General features: G+C 44.1%; 3 protein-coding genes across 6 annotated transcripts; 1 reads left to right on the top strand and 2 right to left on the bottom strand.

Annotated features, from left to right (window-relative positions):
- Positions 1-6,267, bottom strand: uckl1a (uridine-cytidine kinase 1-like 1a). Of its 4 annotated transcripts, XM_047041080.1 has the most exons (16): positions 6,160-6,177; positions 5,264-5,448; positions 4,194-4,378; positions 3,993-4,099; positions 3,259-3,429; positions 3,059-3,130; positions 2,747-2,936; positions 2,478-2,539; positions 2,310-2,326; positions 2,016-2,114; positions 1,832-1,925; positions 1,655-1,717; positions 1,432-1,554; positions 1,054-1,161; positions 637-793; positions 1-449 (listed from the first exon to the last, which is right to left on the bottom strand). In XM_047041080.1, the coding sequence occupies exons 2-16, from the start codon at positions 5,326-5,328 to the stop codon at positions 367-369; spliced, it is 1,596 nt and encodes a 531-aa protein (XP_046897036.1). In that variant the 5' UTR covers positions 5,329-5,448; positions 6,160-6,177; the 3' UTR covers positions 1-366. The 4 variants fall into 4 exon arrangements, with proteins under 4 accessions (XP_046897036.1, XP_046897037.1, XP_046897035.1 ...); XM_047041081.1 differs by lacking the exon at positions 5,264-5,448 and having other exon boundaries at positions 6,160-6,267; XM_047041079.1 differs by lacking the exon at positions 6,160-6,177 and having other exon boundaries at positions 5,264-6,103.
- A 109-nt stretch (positions 6,268-6,376) lies between these two features.
- Positions 6,377-12,424, bottom strand: samd10a (sterile alpha motif domain containing 10a). The gene is made up of 5 exons (XM_047041173.1): positions 12,093-12,424; positions 10,552-10,733; positions 7,338-7,506; positions 7,029-7,169; positions 6,377-6,748 (listed from the first exon to the last, which is right to left on the bottom strand). The coding sequence occupies exons 1-5, from the start codon at positions 12,103-12,105 to the stop codon at positions 6,726-6,728; spliced, it is 528 nt and encodes a 175-aa protein (XP_046897129.1). The 5' UTR covers positions 12,106-12,424; the 3' UTR covers positions 6,377-6,725.
- A 4,182-nt stretch (positions 12,425-16,606) lies between these two features.
- On the top strand, positions 16,607-20,755 carry emilin3a (elastin microfibril interfacer 3a). The gene is made up of 4 exons (XM_047041030.1): positions 16,607-17,169; positions 17,330-17,449; positions 17,574-18,154; positions 18,418-20,755. Exons 1-4 carry the CDS (start codon positions 17,030-17,032, stop codon positions 20,379-20,381), a joined length of 2,805 nt encoding a protein of 934 aa, XP_046896986.1. The 5' UTR covers positions 16,607-17,029; the 3' UTR covers positions 20,382-20,755.
- The last annotated feature ends 4,361 nt before the right edge of the window (positions 20,756-25,116 follow it).

The following is a 25,116-nucleotide window of genomic DNA, read 5'->3' as shown; positions in this document are numbered from 1 at the left end:
AATTTCAAATTTATTATAAAAATTTCAACCACTACTGTAGCTGAGATGACATAATTCGTATTCAAATTCACACTTGAGTCAGTTTCAGTACATACTATAAAGTAACATTAACTTCATCCTCAGAACATTCAGAGGAGATCCAACTGATTCCGTTCAGTCGTTCCCAGACACAGATAAAACTAATCTGAATAGAGAACTACTGTCTAATAAAATCGCTACAATACAAAATATCTTTATATACAGTATACAGAATATTGACTTTGTATGTAGTTCTTTGTATGTGCAGAGTACGACCTGAGGGGAATTAGGAATAGCATGGTTGTGTCGACCTGAATTGAAACTCTCCCATGTTAGGTTTAGAATGTGTTAGCATGAGGTTCTCTCCAGGTCCTCTTCATCACTCCAACAGGATGACCCATCTGTCCCAAAGTAGCGATCTCCAAAGTCACCTTGGACAAAACAAAAGACACAGACTGAGACACATTGTTGATAACAGGTTGTGATATAAGAGCAAAGATGCAAGGACCCGTGGTCACACCTCTTTGTTCAAATGCAGTTCAAGACCAGAGCTTTAGTGGACTAGACATAACTAGACCAGATATGTGGCCCATGTGTTTGTGTGTTTGCTGGACCTACCTATCCCTGGGATGACTTGCAGCATGTTGTCTAGACTCTTGTCCACGGCTGTGGTGATGATCTTGACCTTGGGAAAGGCGTAGGCCACAGAGTGCACCCCCAGCTCCGCCATCAGCAGAGACACCAGGGCTATCTTACTCTCCTGAACCTCATGGTCCTGCACAAACACAGCACGGTCACAGTAATAAACATTATTATTGATCATGTGACTCCACCTTATGTAAAGGTGGAGATGGTGAATTTGTCCTCAATAGTTTATCCTATGTAAGTAGAGCCCATAGTTTTTCTTTGAATAGAAACATTTTGAGTAGAAAAGGTTCAACCTTGGGCCCTATCAATGACTACTTGGATAGGTTCCATTAGGGAGCTGATAGGTGGGTCATGTTCAGAGGTGTGTCTATCAATGGTACCACCCACCAGTAAGACCCGTACAGCCATCATGGCTGCAGCGCCCGTAGACACGGTGCTGTCCATCAGGATGACATGGTCCTCACTGATGTCTTTGGGCAGACGCAGGTAATGCAGCTGGCAAGGCCATGGAGAGAAGGAGGAGACACAGGGTTACCATAGAAACAAAATCAGGAAGGGGCAAATCTAGTTACCAAGGAGACAACTCCGTGAGGTGGAATAAAATCGAAATAAAGAAGAGATTTTTTTGCATTTTCATTTTGAGGATTTTTTCAAGACACAATTCCACAGGCAATTCAAATGGCAAGAAATGAAAATGAAGCAAACACGTAGTCACGTCAGAGCGGTACCTATATAAATATCAGACTTTCTCCCTGAGCCGCCTACCTCTGGTTCTCCTGAGTCCAGGTTGGTCTGGATAAGAATCTTCCCGATCCGGACATCCTTACACACAGCTCTCAGGGCAGGCTCCATGGTCTCCCCTGCCCGCAGGATAGACACCCCTGTGATCTGAGCACAGGGACAGGCTACTTTAGCATGAGGAGGAAAACTCACAGGACATGATGACAGATGTTTCCCCTCGGAGGAGTAGCAGGGGGGTGTAACTCACCCCTTTCCCACTGTAGCTGCGCCCCTCATACTCCTCGCCTTGTGGAGTCTGCACCCTGCAGGACTGTCACATAGGGTAGCAGAGCAGAGTCACACACATGCATGTCCCTCACCATGTCGCAGCCAAACACAGCATGTCATTAGGTAAACAGGTGTCCAGTCAAACATACATACACACCTGAGTGGGTAGAAATGTTAAGGCATGCTCAATGAGAAGGCGCATCAGTCTCTTTGAGTAGAAGATGAACTCGTCTCGGCTAGTTTCCTTGTTCCTTCATGGGAGAGGAGGAACAGAAGAATAGGGTTGTTGATGAGCCGGGTCGGAGGTGCCATGTGAGCATGACAGTCTGGTGGTGTCTAACCTGATGATGGTGTGTAGACCTTTGACCTGGGGCGTACTTTCTAACACACTGAGAGTCTGGGGGAGGGGCTGGGTCTGTTGAGCTGATGCCAACACAGCTCTGGGAACATGGATAGAAAGATAAAGAACGCGAGAGAGAGAGAGAGAGAGAAAGAGAGAGAGAGAGAGAGGAGAGAGAGATTTGTGTGCCTGGCATGTCATTAAAATAAACAATGAATCACAACTACAACATACAGTATAAGCTAGCTGGACGGTACAATACACAGGAAACATGAGGAAAGACTTTCAGGCTTACCGTACACTGAGCTCACGCTGCATAGAAGGAAAAAACAGAGAAAGGGAGAGAGAAAGAAAGAGAGAGTATGAAGAAGAGACGTACTGGGAAATCTTTTTACTACTCCACCACAGGGTGGTGCCCTTCTCTGATGAATCAGCAGGCTCATTGTTCCTGTTCCTGACTCACCTCCTCCAGCTGACTGTGGACATGCTGAACAATCAGATCAATGGCCACCATGTTACCTCCACCTGTGGAAAACAAAAGGAGAGAGAGAGAGAGAGAGAGAGAGAGAGAGAGAGGGAGAGAGGGAGAGAAAGGGAGAGAGAAAGGGAGAGAGAAACAGGAGAGGATGAAGTGAGAACTGTGAAAAAAGCCAGGCTGTTATTGCAGGGTGACTGTGTAGACACAGTTCAGTAGTTCTGCGGAGGTATCGACCGCCAGGCACCACCACTGACCTCTAGGCACCACTATGTCAGCCAGTCGCATGGTGGGCTCAATGTACTGCTCGAAGGCTGGCTTCACAAACTTGTTGTACTGCTTGATGACCCCCTCGATGTCCCTCCCCCTCTCGGTGATGTCCCTGCGCAGGCGACGCACCAGACGGATGTCTGAGTCCGTGTCAACGAAGATCTTCATGTCTAGCAGCTGCAGACACACAGTACTGCAGCACTGAGAATAACCTCTGACACTGAATTGGACGCAAGAGTGCTAGTCTTCTCTTTCTTTTTGTGGACCTATCTTTGAATGTCAGTGGCCCTCTGTCTTACCTGCAGAAGCTCCTTGTCTGCAAATGACATGATTCCCTCAAAGATGATCACGCTGGCACCATATACCGTTTTCTACACCAAGGAGAGAGAAGTTTGAGTTTGGTCCCCCACAGAATATGCTTCACAGCATAAGCTGCTGGTCAAGTCCAATATTTAGATAGGGTTCCTCTTTGATATTTAGAGTGTGGTGCTGTGCTTACCCAATCTTTCTGTCTCCCGTGTGTGGTGAAGTCATACACTGGGATCTTGACACTCTTTCCCTGTTTGAGTCTGCGCAGTGTGGCGACCAGCAGCTCAAAGTCAAAAGCCCCAGGGTGGTCAAAGTTGTAATCATTACTGGCTGCCAATGTCTGCTCCTCAGGAGACAAGACCTACAGAGGACAGAATACTATCCTCAGCACATCACTGAAACCTCAGCACATTCATGGAGATGGAAAAGGGACTGATGTCAAAGGAACGTCACCACTGAGGCGAGTGTATATGTGAAAAGAAAACTGTTTCTGTGTTCAATAGGAAAGATTGAATGGGAATATTTATATGTGTTAATGGATACTACACAGGCCAGCATGTGTTAAGGGTTGTTCTATAAAGAGAAAGGGCAGACGGCAGGCAAGAGATTAGTATGCCATGTGGGACATACTCGGAATGAACCAAGTGATTAACAACATTAACACAATAGGATTCTGGATAGCCTGAATCACAGGTTCAAGCTAACCAACTTCAGACACAAAAAATGACACTTGGCCCCTCAAAACCAACAGGGTTATCTAGAATTATGGAAATGCCATGGTAATCACTACAGTAATTCTAATGATCTAAGATGGTGATTTGGGGACAGTCAAATACATTTTAAGGTACTGGTAGTGTATCACAAAGAAAGAAAGCAGTGGGGCTAATTGGAACTGAGGCCATCCTACACATTCAGACATGTCACCTTGTAGAAGGAGTCCATGGAGAGAAGAACCACCCAGGGCACATCCAGAACCTCGATGATCTTATTGGCCACTGTGGTTTTCCCTGAAGCACTTCCCCCACACAGACCTACACAGCCAACCAAGGTCCACGTGTTTAACGCAGCATCCATGGTATTGGAATGGCATTATATTGGTAACAATGGCATTCATGACCCACATACCGATGACAAAGGCCTCTTTGGACTGGGTGCCGTGCTCATCATACCAGGGGGGTCTGCCAGCGGTGTAGATGGTGCGTGTGCCGGTGCGGAGCAGGGGAGGCTCAGTCTTACTCAGGGACATGCTCTTCCTGCGGGGGGTGGTGATGGGGGGCAGGAGCCGGTCCAACGAGTCCTCCCCACTTCCACTGGAACACACAGCAAGGGCAGGTCTCAGCAGGTCGAAGCACTACATCACACTGAGCTGTTGATCAACACACTGGGGAGTTTGGCAAATGCTAAGTCATGCTATTATGAGTGTTTCCAAAACATTCATGTGAATGAGCGTATATTGACCTGATATTTTGTAAATAATGAATCTGTGCGAGGGATGTAGGGCTAGATCATTGTCCACAGACTAGTGAGACGATATAAGTAAACATGTTTGAAAAAAAAACTGTAAGAAAAAGCTGTAGTTCCCTTCTAAATGGAGGACAGCGCAGAGTATATAAGTTGTTGATTTCATCCTTCTGAGGGAGGCTAATCTAATGTTCTGTGCTGTACCTTACTAAAGCACAAGTTCTTACATGCTCTGATTATAGTATTAATCCTACACCCATATTTACTATCAAGTCCAACTGAAGCCTAAATGTCAACTTAGTTTGCATACTTAGAGAACAGGGTATTTGTTTCCTGTTCTAGCAAGTGGAAACATTACACAACATTAGTTTCATTGTTGATATTTCTGGTATTTGGTTGTGCCAAACAGCTTAAGACAACTGCCAAGCAAACGTCAGGCAAATTGTTTAAAATCTGCCCAATGAAATAACCACCAATAAACAGTTAGTTCAACCACAGTGGCTGAACTCATGTATAAACACCATTCATCCCACTGCAACTATAAAACACCTAGAGTTGGGAAGCACTGACCTCACCCAACAGACTCAACCCACTGAGCCTAATGCCTATGTATAGCTCTTACTTTGCTTGCCTGATCACAACAAAGACAGCATTCATAGTGCACAAGCTCCCTTTGCCCATTACAAATCTCTGCGACTCAGAGGATAGAACCACAGTAGATACAAGGCTCTTACCTGCAGTCAGGTCTGAGAGACCAGCAGCCTGATATTCTTGCCCCTGTGTAGTCTGGCAGAGTCATGTCTGCCTCAGAGGAGGACTTCCAACTGCTCTCCAGTTCAGCTTCTATAGGCAACTATCCCACAGTATCTCACAGCTGGACACTCTCACTAACATTCAGGGAGGTGTGTCACTCTGAAAGCTAAGGCAGTATACATTGTGGCAAAACCACTAGTGACCCTGTCATTTTGAGGTAAGGAGACAATGCCACGGCTACCTCTGTCTCCTTTCCAACTACAAATGTTCTGAGTTTAAGAGGATCACAGTAACACGCGGACTGCAGAGCGCTGTTTGGCTGGTATTTTTGGAGACCTATAAGCAAGGGACATCCTCTGCCGATCCTGTCCCAAGCGAGTGCAATAATGGTCCATGACAACAGACGGAAGCGGACTACCAAGACATGGCTGCCATGCTCTAAATAAATAAAATACATTATTTTCTGTGGGCATAGGCGGGGAAACACTACCTTTCGCTGTTTGAGAGAGAGTTCAATAACGATAAAGCTAAATTATTATAAAATTGTTAAATAAAATACACTTAGCAACGACTACATTGACATAGGGTGATTATCACGTCCATAATTAATAATACTTATCGCCCATGTGAAACTGTAGCCTACGTATTTAATTCAATACTTCGAACAATGATCGGAGCAGGTGGGATTTATGGCGTATCCAACACCCGGTCCCTGCGCTCTCGAGGGGGAGGAAAACGAGGTCACAAAGCTTACAGGGCTACTGCCGGTTAAGACAGCATAGTAGTAGCCTACTGAATGAGTTCCTAAAATATGCGTTTGATCACATTAAGCAAATTGGAGAAATAATGTTAAATATCTATTTGAGACGAAGGCTACCTGTCCGAGCGCGATGACATCTTTTTTCCGCACTCCGTTTCCATGGGGATCCTGCGCCCTCAAAGTCGGTACTGGATGGCAAACGCCATGAATTCTCCGTAATCATTTTTACAGGATTGTGGGAAATGTAGGCTAGTTTCTCGCCAAGACTACAATTCTATGAGAAAACGAATCCATTCTGTTTCTTGCTTTACCATCCAAACAGGGCCACAATATGTTAATTCATAAAAACAATTTATTAATTTTTTCAGAAAAAAGGTTTGTAAACGCGATTTACTACATATAAAGAAAGAGAGAGAGAGACGTAGAGAGTTATATTTTAGAGTTAAAAAAACTGTGGAACCATTACAACTGACCAGACTGAAAATGAACTGGAGCTGGCAGTACATAGTTCCTTCATGTATGATCTCCACACTGTCAAATCCAAGAAAAATGCCTGTTGTAATGTGAAAACAATGTTCTTGCTTTTTCTTGTGCTTCATATTTCCGGCAGGCTACGGTTGAAGTAAGTCCAATAATTCCAGAGTATATCCAGGTATTCTTGTAGTCTGGAGTTGATAGATCTGTTATGATAGGTTTCCAAAAGAGCCTATAAACAAATACAGGAATAGTGCAAGTGCAATTTCACCATTATTGTGTACATTTATGATCACATTCATTATTTTCCCAATCATTCAAATTAAGTAAAATAAATGCTTATAAACACTTTATTTTTCAAATTTCTGTCTGTGTCTCTCTCTCTCTCTCTCTCTCTCTCTCTCTCTCTCTCTCTCTCTCTTTCTCTCTCTCTCTCTCTTTCTCTCACACACACCCACACTCACACCCAAACACACAAGCACACACACACAAGCACACACACACAAACACACCTCTGCTAAGCAGCTGCAGATTGCGTCCCTCTTCTTGCACCTGCAGTTGCAGAACCTGTTGTAGGAGCTCCTGTCTCAATGTCTCCTGCACTAACCCCATCCTTTCCAACTTCTCCCCATTCAGACGCAGTAAAGCACGGCCTGGTGGGAGCAAAGATATCTGAGACACTACAGACATTTGCTTTAATAAACAGGTTTTGGTACAAATTGTTGTAATTTGTTAACAGTTCAACATGATCCTCAAACCCCTTGTGATGATGATGTAGGCATAGCTTTGTGTGCTTCAGATCACCCTGTTGCTATTATTACCTGTGATAGCATGGTGGGAGAAGGCCTCGACGTAGGTGAGGTAGTTGTGAGGACAGTGTTTCTTCAGCCATCGGCAGACATCTTGCTGAGTCCACAGTACTACAGGCCGGATCAGGCTGGGCTGGGTGGGGCTAGTGTGGTATATCCCATAGGAGTCACTTGACCGATTCTGTAATAAACACAAAGACTGAGTGGAAGGGACTTGAAACATCTGCATGTGCCCCGTTGCTGTATTTTTCTATAGTTCTTGACTTTTCCTCCGTACTGATATCACCTTATGTGTGTCTGCTCTGTCTTTGACCTTGGGTGTCTCTGGGGATGCCAGCCCCACCACTTCACTCATGCTGAAACATATCCATCAGGCAGTGGCTGAGACACCCAGGGGGCCTCCCTCACCGTACATAAGAGACCACTTCCCTGTCATTATGCTCAAGCATGATGCATTTCAGTCCAAAGGAATGAACGTCAGTAGAGATTCATTACTCCCTTTGTGCTTTTTACACTATATTTTTCTATACTGTAACGGCGATAGGTGGTGGACTCAAAAGCACGACTCAGAATTTTCACAAAAAAGGTTGGTAACACTTTAGATGAGCTCACCAAATTCATAACTTTTTAACCAATTTGTTACCTATTAGTTAATGGCTTGTTCACCATTAGGTATTTATTGTTTATACAAAATGTATCATTAGTAAAGCATTTGTTCACACAGTTAGGGTTAGGGTTCGGGTTTAGGGCTAGGGTTTAGGTTTAGGGTTTAGCTTTACTAATGCTTTACTAATGATACATTTTGTATGAACAACAAATAATTTATGGTGAACAAACCGTTACATAATAAGTAACAAATTGGTTAATAAATCATGAATTTGGTGAGCTCATCTAAAGTGTTACCAAAAGGTTTTACTTGATACAGAAGTCAAGGCAGAGACTTGACATGAGGGACAAACTAGAAACGAGAGATTGAAACACAGGGGCTAAATACACTGGGGCTCGATTGAAAACAGGTGCTGTCAATCAGGGCTGGGGAGGTCAATCACAGGCAGGGTAGGAGACACTGAATAAGAGGAGAGATGAGTACCCACACAAAACCAAGACATGACCTAGAGAGTTGGGCGGGATGTGACATGTACACTCTTTCTTCCGCGCAGACGGAGGTGCCACAGAGCTTTATTAACATGTTAGAATGTAGGGAAGCACACTAGGACCCATGAATGAGGATTATCACGTACAGGGCCCCGTGCAGATCAAAACTATACTTCTGAGAGAAAAAGAACATGCAATAGCCCTGAGATGTTCTGCATCAGATAAAGGTGCATACATCGGCTTTAGTTCTTGGATGAATTTAGTCCATCCTAGAAATAAACTCCTAAATTTAGAAGTATGCAGTATGTGGAAAAGCGGGCAACTAATCAAATGAAGTCTTTCATCATCTATTTAGTTTTTTTTTTCATCCATGCCTCCAGTCTTCTCTTCTTCTCTAATCTTCACCTCCTATGTGGACGATCCTACTTAAAGTTTTAAAGGTTGGCCCTGCTGAGCTCATGCCTAGTTTTATACATCAAAGTGACCAGCACGAAGCAAACAAATTTCTCTTTGTGGTTTTTATTTTCCAATAATATAACAAATGAGTGTTCTGAGGTGGGCATCAGATCATTGAAAAAGTCCATAGGAATGACGTACAGTAACAGACTGTATAAATTGTCTAAATTGCAACATGGGCTTGACAGCCTCAACAAAGTACTTCTGAATGTGGAAGACATGAGAGTGGAACCGCACCCTGTTTAGGGCCCTGCCTCTGTCTGCGGTTAGAAAGACAATATAGCCACAAAGCAAAGTCAATAAAAAAAAATAAACTTGCATTGGAAACCTTTAAAATACTATCCAGTGGTAAGGTAAGGATGAAGAAACATTGACAGTAAACAGCCTGCATTCATATCTCATTTTCTCTCCCAAACCAGCCGTTTCTTATTAATCCTCTTGATCATTCTGTACAGCACAGAATCACCAGGAGTTGAGTAATTTATTGGAAAGTGCTGATCTCTTTTTTCCATATAGAAGAACACAAACACCACAGCCTGCCTTTATTCCAGAGCACAGAAACAAACTATATTTTCACTGCAGCTTTGCCAAAGCTTCCATCCAGTGTTATGAAACCCCCATTCATGGATCCTTTCATTGGCTGAAGACAAAAACAAAGGCACATCGCAATAAAAGGATTTAAAGGTCACTTTTGAGCTCAAAAGATATGACTTTCTTGGCGGCTGCTGTAAACTGTATAACAAGGACAATTCTCCTCATCGGATCATCAGAACCGGTAATTGGACTGCGCAAAATGACAAAGCCAGACCAAATTGCAGATGAATGGTTACTGAAACTATGAATGAGGTCAAGTGTTGTAAAAGAGAGGCACACTCTCACAGTTATCCGCAAGAACAGATTCTGCCTGCTTGACACCAGCCATTAAGTACTGTCCTCCATATAGCTCCCCTTAGCTTTCAGTCAACAGAGCATTGCTTCTGCTGTTCATACTGAGGGTCAGGTCTATTTAAACCACTCTGAGAGCCTATGAGTGCCCCAGATCCCTCTGGGGAAACGTCCACTTCCATTCTCCATAACAAAGTGCCCATTAGTAACAATGGACAGTGACCATGTGTCTGTTTGTTTGCTTTCTGAATAAAGTCTTTGTGTGAATGAATTAAAGAGCATCAGAACAAAAGTTACACGCAAGTCGATTGTATGATGGGCAACTAAGGATTTCTAAGGCTGCTTTAAGATAAATGAAATTTGTGAAGCTGCCTTGTTTCCTACAGTTAATCTACATTATAAAGACACAAGCTAACTTATTAAAATCAGAAGGAAGTGCTTTGATTGCTCAAAGGAAACACTAAAGCACATTTTTAAAGTGCAAGAGAAAGAGGCAGGGTTTTTGAAAACCTACCCGCAAGAGCAGACAAAGGGGGCAAATAAAAAGGGCATCTAACTAATAAATAAGGGTTTAATATCTAGATTAATTTAGGCACACATGCTGAAAACACTCCAGACATGTTTGCCACTATATTAAGCACCTTTTAAATCACAGCAGGGTAAAGGTACTTAACTAAAATCCTTTGATGAGCTCAATGCGATGTTTTCTTTGGATTGGATCAGAACACTGAAGATCATGCACACAACTGTTGTGTAATTGTGAATTTCCAAGGTGGTGTTGGTTCTCTACCTGGTGGCCCTCTGTCCCTGGCTGTTGGAGTAGCTTCACAGTCCTCCCCCCAGCTGTCTTCTGACCGCGCCCGTCGTGCCAGGTCAGGTTCCCACCTGTTCGTCGGCTCAGCTGGTGCTTAAAGTCCTCAGGCAGCGCCCTGTACTCCACAGCTGGACGGCAGAAACTGAAGCTGGAAGCAGCTGGACACACAAAAGAGGGCACACATTGAGAATTCGACTGTTGTGTACAATATCAACACATTCTGCAACAGCACATTCTACAACACATCTCATGACCAGTTTTAGAGGTTGGAGAATCCTTCACTATCCACTGTTTGTGCTGAAAAGCCATGTTTCTGCTGACTATAACCTGCGTGCCACTGATGTGTAAAACAATCTGGGGCCCTTGTCATTTCAGAATGATCTCATTACTGGGTGTTTTCAAAGAATAGCTCGGATACCCGAGCTGCTATGAGGTAAAATTCCAAAGAATTTCAAAGTCTGTACTCATATAGCTCCAAGACAGTCCCAAACACACAAGTATCACAACACGGAACGGCACATCATATTGTAACTTCACTGTTTGCAGTTGTGAATTTCGCTTATCATTACAAGTAATCTTACTGGCAGACACACAGTTCCTTTTTCCTGCAGGTGGGCATGTTATCCTAGAAGAAAGTGGTACCAGAATAAACAGGCTGTTACTGCAACACACCCTAGCAGTAAGCCAAGCCTCATTACTTATTCATGTGCCAGATTGGGTAGACGTTCTTGTTGTGTTTGAGGCCATCTGAGCCGTGTGTGATGCTCATTTAAATATATTTCCTCTAATTGACACAGAGGGTTTAATTGAAACAAGGACAGGATAAGATGGAATGGAGATGGAGAAAGTCTTTGGACGCTCCTGCTTTGTAACTCTCCTCTGCATCATTCAACAGCCCACATCCCAGACCTCCAGCAGAGATCAACTGTACTGAGGCAGCTCACTTTTCACTGTGAACATCAAGATTTTGCCTACCAACAGAACTCATTATAATCCTAGAATGGCATTAGATTTGAATCCTTGTGTTCCGCAGCACATGAGTAAGTCTGGAGTGTGTAGGAGACAACAGAGCCATGTTTCTTCCTTTGCACAATTCTTTAATGGTGATGTCATCACGCCTGTGGACCAACGATCCAAAGATCCAATGCTGTCTACATTCCACACACAAGGTGGCTTGCAATGCATAAACCCAGGGCAAAAAAAATTCTCACAATTTCTGATATATAGATATACTTACTTTATTTTTTTTACTTTTTTAATTATTTTAAAAAGTCCATGGCTAAAAGGACACCATAAAGGTCGCTGTCCATTTCAGCACCAGCTGACCAGCCCTGGTTTCTCCATTAACTCACTTCCCAAACATGAACTGAGAGTAAGCTGCTCACAACCAGTTAAACCATAATATCAGCCAAGCAGGCTGAAGTAAAACGTAATTTTCAAGAAACTATATTCATCAAGACACCCTGCCTCATAATTATGACATAAGAAGTCAAAATGTAATTTAATGTCTAAATTACCGTCCACAGCCATGGCTCACGCTTTCCTTGTTTCCCCGTGCTTGTTCCAGCAAAAGTAGCTCATCGTCTCCGATGACCGCAGTCAGGCAGGCAGAGAGGTTGTTTCTCACCTCACCGCTTCTCTATGCAGCCGTTTGTCCAAAACTTTATTATACCACTACTTTATATAATCTGCTCATCTATAAACTCCGCAGATATTCTTCCTGTAGCCTACGTCTGTGCCGTTGTGTCGAGAGCGCCCAACTAGTAATATCAGTTATTGCGCGTGTGGTGAAGGCTGTTCGAAACGCCCCGCCGACGTTGCTTGACTAATTCTGCTGGTGCGGTGTGTGTGTGTGTGTGTGTCTGCATGTGTGACTATGGTTTATCTTGTCGTGAGAATCAGATGCAAAGTTTTTTCTCAAGAACCAGTTACAGCGCACTCAAAGTGCTGCCCGGGGCCCTATAATTAAAGCAACCAGTGCAGATACTTTGAAAACAGGCTGATGAAAAGCCAGCGCGCGGTTTACACGCGAAAGGCCAAGCAGTATGGGGGAAGCTCAACGTCAGGGAATTCCCATGTTTTTTAAAGAAAAAGAGCTCACTAAGTATTCCAGCCGGGGACCACTGCCATGATGGAGTTTTAGTGTAGTCTTAAGCACGAGACCCAGGGGGTGACCTTTCTGTAGCGGATCCAAGGACTGAGCACATAATTACTACAGGTCCAGGATAAAGGTTTTGAGGACGTTAGACTATTAAAATAGCACCATGAACGGGTTATGCCATTAAAGAAAGTGTAACCTAGATCATTTTAAGCTCTCCCAGTTGATGGATGGTATAACTATTGCAACTCTAGTCTTTAATGGATTCTGTGCCAACCAAAGCCACCAAAACACAACAAACAGATAAGTTAATTACAGGCCAGTGTGCATGGGCACAGCTTTTGGCCACGTTGCCATGACAACGGAAGCATTGGAACTGATATTTGAGTGGGCACATGGGGGATGATCTTTTAGGTTAGCTGGGCACATTTGCCTTGGCTAGAGGGTAAAAAGATGAAAGGAAGCCTTTTGAATTAACAGTTTCCACAAGAGAGAACATCAAAGAGCCTTAAATATTAATAGTACAGTATTTCTGGTGAGGGGCTTTTTTTTGTTATCCGGTGTAAAATTGGTCAACTTACTGTTGATGTTTTTTCCAAACTAGATCATTTGACCAGAAACATGGTATTCTAATAAAGAAATACACGAACACACTCAATGCAAGCAATCTCCACTTGGCTGATTGTGGAGTGTTCTGTCTTCTTGAGGTAACTGAGGATGTAATCTCCAGCCTCCCATTCTCTTCCACAACACCAGGGGGCAGTCTCAGCATTCAGGAAGTGGGTGAAAAAACAAAAGTTTTAGTCAGATGGTCCTCACAACAAGCAGAACTTTTTCCCCTCTGTGAAGCGCATTGTGTTGCCTTCTGGTATGAAATGCGCAATATAAATAAAGTTTGATTTAATTTGATCCACTGATGCCTAGAATTTTCAGTACAATTGTCTTGAAACTATTTCTCTAGATATCATCCCATCCCTTAGGCAGGGCAGACTTGACATGTTTGTTGATGGATCTTCTCATGGCAGTGGGGTGCTCACATACTATTTAGTGAGAGGTGTTCTGTTTCTACAGCCTTTGGGCCAGCCTCCTCAAACAGATAACCTCTCACACTGCTGTCAAGTGGGAAGGAGAACTCTCCCTCCTAGTGTTGCCAAGACATGGAGTTCACTCACACCAGTGTTTGCCAAATGGATCAATATATGTCAAGATGTGCCTTGAAGACGTAAAAACTATCTTTGAGATATCACACAAAACAAGATGACATTTAGACACAAGCACATTTAGAAACATGTTTAAAAAGTAACTTGGTATTTTCAAAACTGTGTGCTTGGTGGTTGTTGGTCCAGGGCTTGGTACTGTTGGTCAGAGTGTGTTCTTCTGACTGCTGCAGACAAAGGGGTTTGGTGGGGAAGTGGGATCAATTAAACCTATTTGCTCTTCCACATGGCTGTCAACTGACAGATACTAATGCAGGCTACACTTAAACAAGCAAACAAATAAACAACTGTAAATAATGCAGGGCTTAAAGTTTTGTAACCTGCAATTTGCAGACACTTTTAGTTTGTCAAACTCCCTGAAAAATGATTTGTCAGTGGTTGCTATACATAGACAAGGTTATTTTGTTATTTACTCATATCATCTCAACATATATACATATTATGTAAATGCTGGGTAAAAAATCACTTCTGTTAAAACACACTGACGGTCAAATAAACAAAGATGCTATAAAACTCACTTAAAGTGGTCTGCAATCAGGCAGACTTAGAATGTAGACCTCTGGTGTCAATAGTAAACACAGATTGGACAACTACACACACATAAACCCACACACATATTCATTTGTTGAATTCTCAACACTTTTCTGCGCATGTGGACAGGCAGGTTAACTGGGCCCCATCCTGTTCAAAATGGCTGTGATGATAGGTTTGTGAATAGCCAACAAGTGATGTCAATCTTACCATGGCTGAAGGAATGGAGTCTGAAACAGCTGCTACATTGTGAGATCATTTGCTAGATGTCTTTGGTGGAAAGGCCTGGTGTGGCTGCTGGAATAAAGGTGTGCTTGTGTCGAAGGACCTAACATTGGTCCTGTGTTAAACATCTAAAATGTTTTACATTACACAATGAAAGCTTGTTGACGGATGACGTGGTAAAATAGCTATGGGAATTAGAGTGCATTTAAACACATACACACATGCACACATGCACACATGCACACACATACACACTGTTCTGTTGTTGTACACTGGCAAGTGACAGGGAGTTCCCAGGTAGGAGGTGTTCCTTGGTACAAACAGGATACAGGAAATGACCTTTTAACAAGGACCAATCCCTTTGGTCCTTGAGTGCTCTACAATAATGGACACAATGTTAGTTCAGTTTTTGAAAGACTGATTAATTCCAGTTTGTGATTGATTTGCAGAGAAAGCAGTCTGCAGCATGTGTGACTCTCACATTAGCTCTGTAATACACATGTGAAAAACATGAAATCAAATCATGACAAAAAAGCATTACACATATTTGTGGTTTGCAGACATGAACCTACATGGTGTTTAATAGAAAAAAAACAGTCAATAGTGATGGTCAGGACTCTTGATAAGATCCTTGGACTTCAGACCTTCATCATAAATCATACATCATACATTGTACATGCTTGACAGGGTTGTCAATGTGCACTGTCAGGAAGAGTTTATTGTTGTCACTTTTCATTTGTTAGCTAAATGTTGCAATAAAAATGTTTTACCAATCATACAAGGACAAACTGAAACTCACAAAACACTTTTCCCTGGAAGGATAAGAGAAACGTTGTCATCACTCAAGGTTTAAAAGCCTCCAGTGATGAAGACATCCAATCTGTTCCATTCGTCCTTCAAGGATATCTGAAGACATCACACCAATTCAAAAGATGAAAAAGAAAAATTGAGACCAAGGTGAGATACAAGGTGAATAAAGAACCAGTAAAATTGGACAAATTGTATTACTGAGACATTTGTGAATAGAGCACATTCCCTAGAAACTCCCATTAACTTCAGCCAATACTAGTGAACAAAGATGTGTTGTGATGGAGTGGTGGGTGGGGGTTTGTTTGCGTGGGTGAGCCATTCAGAACGGTGTGTGTGTTTTTCAACACAGGGCATCTGTACTTATTTGTTCCACAGGCCTGGTGACTTGCCGTTAGGTTTAGTGTGTGTGTGTGTCGCAAAATGAGACAAACTTTAACAAATATGTTTTCAAACCAACTTCTGTTTGGTGGTGGGTCAACCTTAGGAAACTGACATACAGCTCTGTGTTTTGACTTGTGGGTTTGTAGATCCTTCTCAAGGCCATTGAAAGTGACCTGAGATCTACATGTGATGTAGCTCACTGTTATGTGCTGGGCAAAGGAAGGCAGACGAAGTGTCTTGCTTAGTTTCCAGCATTACCTTGTTGTATTGCAAATGTGTTTACAATATTTGTTGGGGGTTAGGGAGTCCAACACTGTGAAGCCGTTGAGGCAGTTTGTCAACTCTTCTCAGTGTTGAGGCATATGATATCACCAGAAAAACACAGCAGAAACAGCAGTTTCAATGCAGACAGTGATGACTGCTCAATAAGAATTGTCATTTATCATTACCTTGCTGAGCTTGACAGGTTTCGACAGATGTGTCTTGCAATTTGTATTTTATTTATTAATCTTAACTTAAATAAAGAGGAACATAGGGAATATAATGGCTAATAACTACACTGGATAAAGAGCTTGAGGTTGAAGTGTTGGCGGTAGAAGTGTGTATGGGTGTAAGAAGGTAGTAATGAACATGAACACAGATGGTGGATATGGTACCCTTCCATTCTCACTCCTGTGTGACCGTCAGCAGGCAATGTGGGAGGAGAATATGCAAATACTGCCAAGGGAGGCCCTATTAGGGGCCGGTAGTGGTGCCCCAGCTCACAGTAGACTGTTGTCACCCTGACAGAGAGTCCACCACACCCAGAGCCTTAGCCAGGGTCAACACAGACAAGGAGGCAGTCTGCTACACCTTCCCTCTCAGCATTTACTTTCTCTATTTTCTTCTCCGAACAACATTTTTGTACTTTCCTATTGTGGATCTGGGTTTTTTATCATTAGTGTTTAAGTCACAGCCTCGTCATTGAGAGGAAACACAATTATCCACAGGCTCTTTTGTGGTGGAATGCAGGTGTGTGTGGGGGCAGGCATTCCAAACAGACATCCATCTCCCATCAGTTGGACACTCCAGAGGAACCAGGGCCTCTGAGCTCCATTTATCTGTCATTGTTTCTGCTATTCAAAAAGAGACAAAGAGACAAAATCTTTGGGACTTGATCCTCTTTTCCCCTGAAGATAAAAGACAAACGAAGATGTACACAGTTCCAATTTTGATCTTGACAGTGATAGTGTCACTGGCCGGTGCCAAATTCTACAGTCCAAACCAATACAATCTCTACAAAGCAGGGGCAAGTCCACACCATGGCCAAGGGAACCCAACAGGCAGACACAAGTAAGTAGTATCTTTGTCTACAATATGTCTGTCTTTGTCTATATTCTTGTTATGCTCTCTTTTTTTGTCTTTTTTTTCGCCTTATCTATGGTGATTTTTACCGACCGCACAAAACCCAAATGATGTGTTATTTGATGGCTTCTTGCTTCTCCTCTCCTAGGAACCACTGTACATATGTAGTGGAGAAGAGCGTGTCTTTCACCATGCAGGATGGGGCAGCCCCCTACGTGAAGGCTGAATATAACAAGTGCTCCTGGGGTCAGAAGTGTCCAACTCTCATGTGAGTCCTCCTTTATAAATGATTTCCAATAGTAGCATGGTCATAAATGGACAATGACCTGTCCTGCCACAACCATGTTGAGTCTGTATGATTTTCCTGAGCTTGTTTGTAAATGCCCTTTTAGATATCGCCTGATGTACAAACCACACTACAAGGTAGCATATAAGACCCAGACAGAGCTGGAGTGGCGTTGCTGCCCAGGATACTCTGGCTATGACTGCATGGAGGGACCTCCAGCCTACCACCACCCCATGAAGATGATGCCACCTTTTAAGGGCCCCCCATTTAAGGGTCCACCTTTTAAGGGACCACAGTTCAAGGGTCCACCTGTCCACCCTGGTCTTAAGGCCAATCCCTGGAGTCAACCCAAAGGACCTCCCAGCAATGTCAAATCTTACCCCATGCGTCACTTTGGGCCTCCCATGACCTCCTACACAGAGACCTCCTTTGAGCCGTTTCCTTCAGAGCCAGAGCCAGACCACCACCCTCAGCAGCAGCCTGAGCCAGACCACCACCCTCAGCAGCAGCCTGAGCCAGACCACCCTGAGCATGAACCTGAGCATGAGACAGAACAGGAATCTGAACATGAGACTGAACATGACCATGACCGTGAACATGACCATGACCGTGAACAGGAGCATGAACAGGAGCGTGAGCGCCGCCCCCAGGAAACACCCCCCCCTGGTGGCAGTCATGATGTTGACGGTGAGATTGGCTGTGCATGTGTTTCCAAAGTCATAGTACATTCATACCCACACGGGTTGATTACACTTACCATTAAATTAATTGTAGTTCATGGTAAAGTATCACATGCATGCTCATTCAAAAGAATTACGGTATTATAATGCTCATTGACTCATTCCAGTAGACTTACTGTAAAGTGTTTGGATTTGGAAGTGTGCAGTACGTGTCCAAACGTTTGACTGGTACTGTATGTAAACAGCTTCTACTCTCTCTACTCTCTCTAGGCCAGGATCCTGACAGTGAGACTGAGGAACGTCTGGGCCGTATGGAGGAGGACGTGCGGCGCCTCTCCCAGGGCCTGGAGACACTGAAGGGGACCCTAACAGGGTTGGAAGACGGCCTCCGTGCCTCTCTACGCGAGGACGCCAACAGAATGCTGTCCACCCTATTGTCTGCTGCCCCCGGCCCTGTCCCTGCACCTGCCCTGGCCTCTAGCCACTCAGTCGTGGGCTTCGGGGACATTCCTGGTGGAGACCCTGAAGCAGAGGGGCTGGATGGGGGCCTGGCTTTTACAGGTCTGGGGGAGCTGACTGGCAGGGTGGAGGAGCTCAGAACAGAGCTGAAGGTCAAGAGCGCTGAGCTGCAGGAGCTGAGAGGAATGGTGGTGGGCCATGACGGAACCCTGAGGAGGCTGTCTGGTGACCAAAGCTCAGCCCGCTCTGCAGGTAAGGATTCCCAGAAGTTTACGGAAGAGTTGCTGGATGGCAGACTGGGTGCTAGCAGGGCAGAGATCCTGGGTGGGTTTGAGCAGAGGATGGAGGTCGCTGAGGGCCGCTGTGAGGAGAAGGCTGGGGAGGTGCGGCGACAGTGCCAGCGGGAACAGGAGGAGGCACAGGAGCAGCTGGAGCAGGCCCTAGAGGGGAGTGCCACAGGCCTGAAGAAGGAGCTAGGACATCTCCAGGCTCAGATCCAGCGCCTGGACACCACAGAGGGCTGCTCTGGCAGGATGGTTGGCATAGCTGAGAGGGTGCACCTGCTGGAGCAGTCCGTGGCTGGGCTCAACCAGTCCCAGGGCCACTTGAGGGTAGAGCTGGGTGGGCACAAGGATCATGTGGAGGGCATGCTGGAGGGGCGGCTAGGGTACGTTGAGGCCTGCCTTAACCTGACTGGAAAGGTGAAGGGGGTCAGCGGTTCCACTGCTGCTGGTGAGACCAGAGTTAGAGAAAGGCTGCTGAACACCACTGAGGTGGGATTGGGTTTGGAGGCTCGTCTGGAGGGGAAGCTGAAGGCTCTGGAGGGCCGTCTGCTGACTGCAGTGGAGGAGCAGGGCAACGCGACGGCCCCGGCCCTGCTGGAGGGCCACGCCGTGCCCACTCTGGAGACAGAGCTTGAGTCCCTCCGCCGGAGGCTGGAGCTGGACGTGGACAGAGTCCAGAGACAGCTGAGAGGCCTTGAGAGTCTTTGCACCTCCTCCTGCAGCTCCTCCCCTCCCTCTGGCCTGCAGGGAGATGCAGCCTCATTACACTCTCGCCTGGTGGAGGAGGAGGACAACATGAAGGGGCTCCTGGATGCCCAAGCTGAGCGCCTGACCAGCCTCAACAGCACCCTGCAGAAGCTACTGGTCAGACTGGAGCATAAGGACCACCAGCAGGAGGACGAGGCGGGGAACTCTCTTCAGGGAGAGCTCATGGTTCTCAAGTTTAATGTCCGCTCTGTTAACCGCACTCTCCGGAGTCTGAAAGATTCGGTGGGGTTGGTTGCGCGGGAGGTGGGCCGCACCAACAGTACCTGGCAGGAGCGGGAGGAGCGTCTGGCCCAGCAGGTGAAAGGGGTGGTGCAGCTGGTGGGCCGGCAGGCCTCCATGCTGGGGGCCGGGGAGCGGAGGCTGACCCGGCTGAAGGCAGAACTGCATGAGCTGAGGAGGCGTCTGGCTGGGGAGGTGCAAGGATGCAAGAGCACGGCGCTGGGGGTCCAGAAAGAAGTTACTGAGGTGGGGGGCCGGGTGGCCAGCGTGGAAGGCCAATGCAAGGGTCTAAGTCACTTGGCTGAGGACCTGGAGAGGATCAGGGCAGAGCTGGAGAGGCAGTCGGATGGACACCTATCCCAGGTCAACGGGACCCTCAGCAGCCACTCTCTGCAGCTGTCTGAGCTGAGAGACGGCTTGAGAAACTGCACAGCCAAGCTAGAGCTGAGCCACCAGAGACAACCTCAGAGTCTGGAGCCAGAGCAGAGGAGAGGAGATCAGTAACCACAAACATATTACTGTAAAAGGGAGGCCACAATCTGAGTGATGCTGTAATGGGCCATTATCTAGAACTCCAGAGACATGGGGTTGCTGTTGATCATGTTGATGTTGGGAAATGTTCAGAAGTTCGTTGTACAAATGTATCGCACTGCAAGTCCATAGACAATTTCAAATTGTGTTATTGAGTTTGAACCAGTCCAAAGTTTTATATTGATTGATTTTTATATTGATTTAGCCATTGTTTAGAATATCCTTATAGTATCCAAGATACATGCTTTTATTATGTTTTTACTTTTCAATTGCAAGTGTCAGAGAAGCTTGTGATTCACATTAATTCTGGTATTTAAATGTTGTTTTTCAAATAAATAGTCATTACATCATTTGATCTATTGGCTGCACATTATGTGAACAGAACCAAGGGGAAATGAGTCCACCAGAGAGCAGTAGAGAGGCACTATGTATCTCAGTCACTGCCAACAGTAAAGCTTATTGGATGAGCACAAGAATGCTTCTGCATGCTCTGTGTGAATCTATCCCTCCCTGTCACCTCCTTCAGGGGGACAGTGTTTACCAAGCAGGAATGATAAAACACCACCACTAATGCTGGGTACACACTAAAATATTTTTTTTAATCTTTTAAGATTTTCAAAATGTGAGAAACCACAAATATGAGGACAAAAAAATCCTAGACTTAACCATTTTGCTCCCCCCACACATGAGGATTTATGATCGTAAATATTCAACTTTTTGAATATTTTTAATATGCGATCGAGGCGACTCCAACTTTTTTCCGAGCAGGTTTGATCACTCTTGTCAGAAGGGGGGAAATCGGCCCGATGATCCTGTGCTGTGTACCCAGCATTAGGTGGGACAGCCAGACTCTGAGCCCTTCTGTCAGGTAACCAATCACAGTATCACTCACTATTCCCTCCCCCTGTTGCTTCATCTCAGCTCTGATTGGAGTGTACGATGGGCAATGGGTGACCTTCCTATTAAGCCTCAAACGTCAGCCCCAGTGCCCCATCAGACTCCTGGGTCATTAAAAATGACAGATTTGTTGGAGATGAACTGCTGTTATGGGGAAGTGTTTAAGTCACTGAGCTGAGGCACGCAGTGCGTAATAATGGAGCAGAACAGGAGAAGGAGAGCAAAAGAGACACGCACACACACATTCACACACACACACATACACACACACACACATGCACACACACACATACACAGTATCCAGGGGGGCCTTGTCACACATGATCACTTTCAGACCATCTCTTTGTAAGCACTTACCCGCTCCTCTCCATCTTTCAGTCCCTTAAACCATTCCTTTCTCCCTCTGCATCTTTATTACTTCATCATCCTATTTTTGCTTTACCTTCTGTATCTGCATCTCTTGGCTTTTTCCCAGTTCTTCCCCTCGTCTTTCTTTCTTTCATTCTTTCTGTCTTTCCCTCTGCTTCTCTCGCTCCATTCAACCCTCAACACTACCCACTCTTTCTAGCCTGCTACACACTAATCAGGTATTTATCCAAGCAGATAGTCAGACTGTGAATAATCACTTCTCTGTTGAGTTTGTCCCTCAAACAGAGGATCCTTCCTATGGCTCATCTCCTATTTTAGTGTCCTATGTCTGTGTGCCTCAGTCATGAGCTTTGGCCATGGAATGTGTTTATTGATGACTGGCAGCCGACCCAGGCACACAAACAGTAGACATGGCAAAGCATCTGATTGGAAAGACAATAGACAGCATTTAGCCTAAATATTAATGGCTTTACTCTGTGTCCCTCTGAAGATAATGAGAGAAGAAAATAATTGGCCACATAACAGGGAGGGTTAACTGTGTTGAAAACAGCAGGGTCTTAGATGAAATGATAACAACAAGCAGGCAATGTATGCAAACCTCACAATCACAATGGAGATTGGCACACAGTGACTGATCTCATCTAGCACATAAGCACTATGTGGGAGTTTGGGGAAATATTTGGCAGCTAATCGTTTTAGCATTGTACAATATAAATGTCCCCCCTGGCATGTCATGTAAATCCCCACTGCCCTCAACTAACCCAATGTAGGACAAGCTGGAGCGTCAGATTATTTTCCCACTTCAGGAATCATCAAATAAATTAAAACCATTCCTATATTTTCATCAGAGAAAGTACGCAAACGAGCGAGCTTGTTATCTCACCTCAGTCAAACCACCGAGCATCAGAATTCTCAGAAGTTTCATGATGTCCCTCTCCATCAAACATTCCAGCAGGCATGGTGTTATTCTGCCTTATGAACATGACTGTCAAACGGAGGTTAACAGAACTATTTCAGTTGTGAGATAAAGGTGCAAATCAGTCTGAGACTTTTCAATGTAAGGCACACATTTGGCTTCTCAAACATGGAAATAGGTTTATCCCACAGATGCATATTTTGTGTGGCACCTGGTATTTAGTTTGGTCTGTGGAGAAGGGAGAAGGGAAGGAGAAATTAAACAGGGCTGACAGTAGCATGTAACCTCAAATTAATACATGGAGAATATCAAACAAGAAGATACCGCTGTGACTCAAATTCCCATGGTGTGAGCTCAGCTCTCACTTTTACTACAGTGACAGGAAGGAATGATGATTCATGTCAACACAACAAATAAGAAGTACAGTCATTACTAGATTATCCAGTTAGATTGTTATTGTGCATTATTTGTCGACCATTTCCTGAATTTTGTTCAGAAAAAAAACCTTCTCATGGACCGAAGACAAAAAGTAAAAAAGTTAAATTTGAAGGTGATGAATTGGCATTTGGCCAGCAAACATTCTTAGCCTCAGCAATGTTGTTTCTAGAATCTAATTTAATTTAATTATAGACATACGAATGCTTTCAGGATTACTGGAACCACTGTGCTGTATGCCTTGATGAATTATGTTGATCATATTATTTATTTAAATTAAGTGAATTAGAAATAAAGTTTTGGTTTATGGATGAATATGATATCTTCACAGCTGTTCACTTGAATCATATCCCTTTTGAACCCTAAATTCTATTTAGTCTCTACCAATAAAACCATTTCCACCAGAATACAGTTGAAGTGCCTTGCACGTCTGCAGCAAGAAATTTTCCTAAGTTCTTGGAGTTCTTTGGAAATAGAATGTTTTGAAATTGAGAAGAATATATAAATAAAGGAAGGGTTTAATTATTATCTATTAATTAACTGATTATCTGCAGTAATGGACACAGCAAGATTCTGTCAACTGTGAGGACCTATGGAAAGATGATTGTAAATGCAAAACTTTTCCACTTTGTCTTTTTTCAGGATCAAACATCCTTGTACTGTTCATATAATGAGCAGAGACTGTATGGTGCATTGTCAGCTGTTGACTTTCATAAGCTTGAGAATGTGTTTGAGAAATCCCTCTGTGTGCTCTCACAATCCCCAGATATTTCTTGTCTATGGACAAACCTGTTTTTTAGCATTTTTCCCATCGTCCCTCAGATGTACTGTGCAGTAGAGACCCAGTTCAGCCCTTGGCTCCTATACTGGATCTTGTTGATGGGTTGTCTCATCTATACACACTGCGGTATTCATAAACCTTCAGCCTATTAGTAAAACAACCGTTATGCTTGTTCCCATGTAGACCAACTGTCTTTTTGTGTGATGATGCATGATTGTTCTTGCTCATACAATAATCAATAATCAACCAGAAAATGAATAGCCAATTATTTCTGTCAAGGCCAAGATTTCCTAATGAGGGGTGACTGGTCATTGTAATCATTTCTGATAGTTTATTGCTGGACATCAGATTAGATTAGCTCACAGACGGACACATTAGCTCACCAGAGCAAGGATGTGGTCCAACATTCATCTAAGTTAGTCAGAGGAGGTGAAGATCGCTAAAGTTCCTGCTGAGGCATGAGTTAATATGACAGCACTGCTTTTTATGGTTACCTGACAGGCCCTGTGCCTCAGCACAGCCCAGTGAGCATGGCCACAGGCCCTAAGCTGCTTTCCACGCCTGTCAGTCCAGTGATGTCCAAACCCAAACCAACCTTGTGTGTGGGACTGATAAAGATTGTGGGAGCAATGCTTCAGGTGCTGTGGGAGGGCTCATTGTCACAGTAGGACTCCTTATTAGAGAAGGATGGGGAAGAGAGACGTTTAGACCTCCGGGAAAGTCTGTTTTTCCAGATGGGTTAAATTTCATAATTGCATTTTTGCCCTGAAGAAACACAGTATGACTTACGAGTCACCTAGTAAGGTGGTGTTCAGCAGCCAAACATTGACTGATTAGTTTTGTTTTTAGAATGAAAGCAATGACTGGCCAAACATGACCATGTCTATCAATAAAAAACAAGATTATATGATTTAAAAGGTATGTCCGTTACAAGGCTTTTTATTTGTACTAAAAGCTTCTAGCAGAAAGGTATCATTAGCTAAGATTACAATATGGGTATTAGTTGTCTTGTTTCCAAAAATGAACCCATGTTCTTAGAGAATCAGCACATTTTCAGTGTCAACTAATAACACTGCTCAGGGGCTTATCCACCCCATCTTAATATTTGTATAAAAATCCATCCTCTATTCAGAGATGAACTCCTTTGAAGAACACACTTGAAAATTGAATTAAAAAAAAAACCTAGAGACCTGATTTTCTTGATCAATGTGTTTCTGAGAGCATACTGCAGTACACTGCAGTTAATCTCAACCTAAATTATTTTGTTTTTACAGTACTGCTATATATCAAATTACAGTAAGGTTAAGGCT

Source organism: Hypomesus transpacificus, chromosome 18, assembly GCF_021917145.1.
Source record: "Hypomesus transpacificus isolate Combined female chromosome 18, fHypTra1, whole genome shotgun sequence".
Taxonomy (NCBI): domain Eukaryota; kingdom Metazoa; phylum Chordata; class Actinopteri; order Osmeriformes; family Osmeridae; genus Hypomesus; species Hypomesus transpacificus.
The sequence above is the reverse complement of the archived record's forward strand: the minus strand, read 5'-3'. Positions and strand labels throughout refer to the sequence as shown.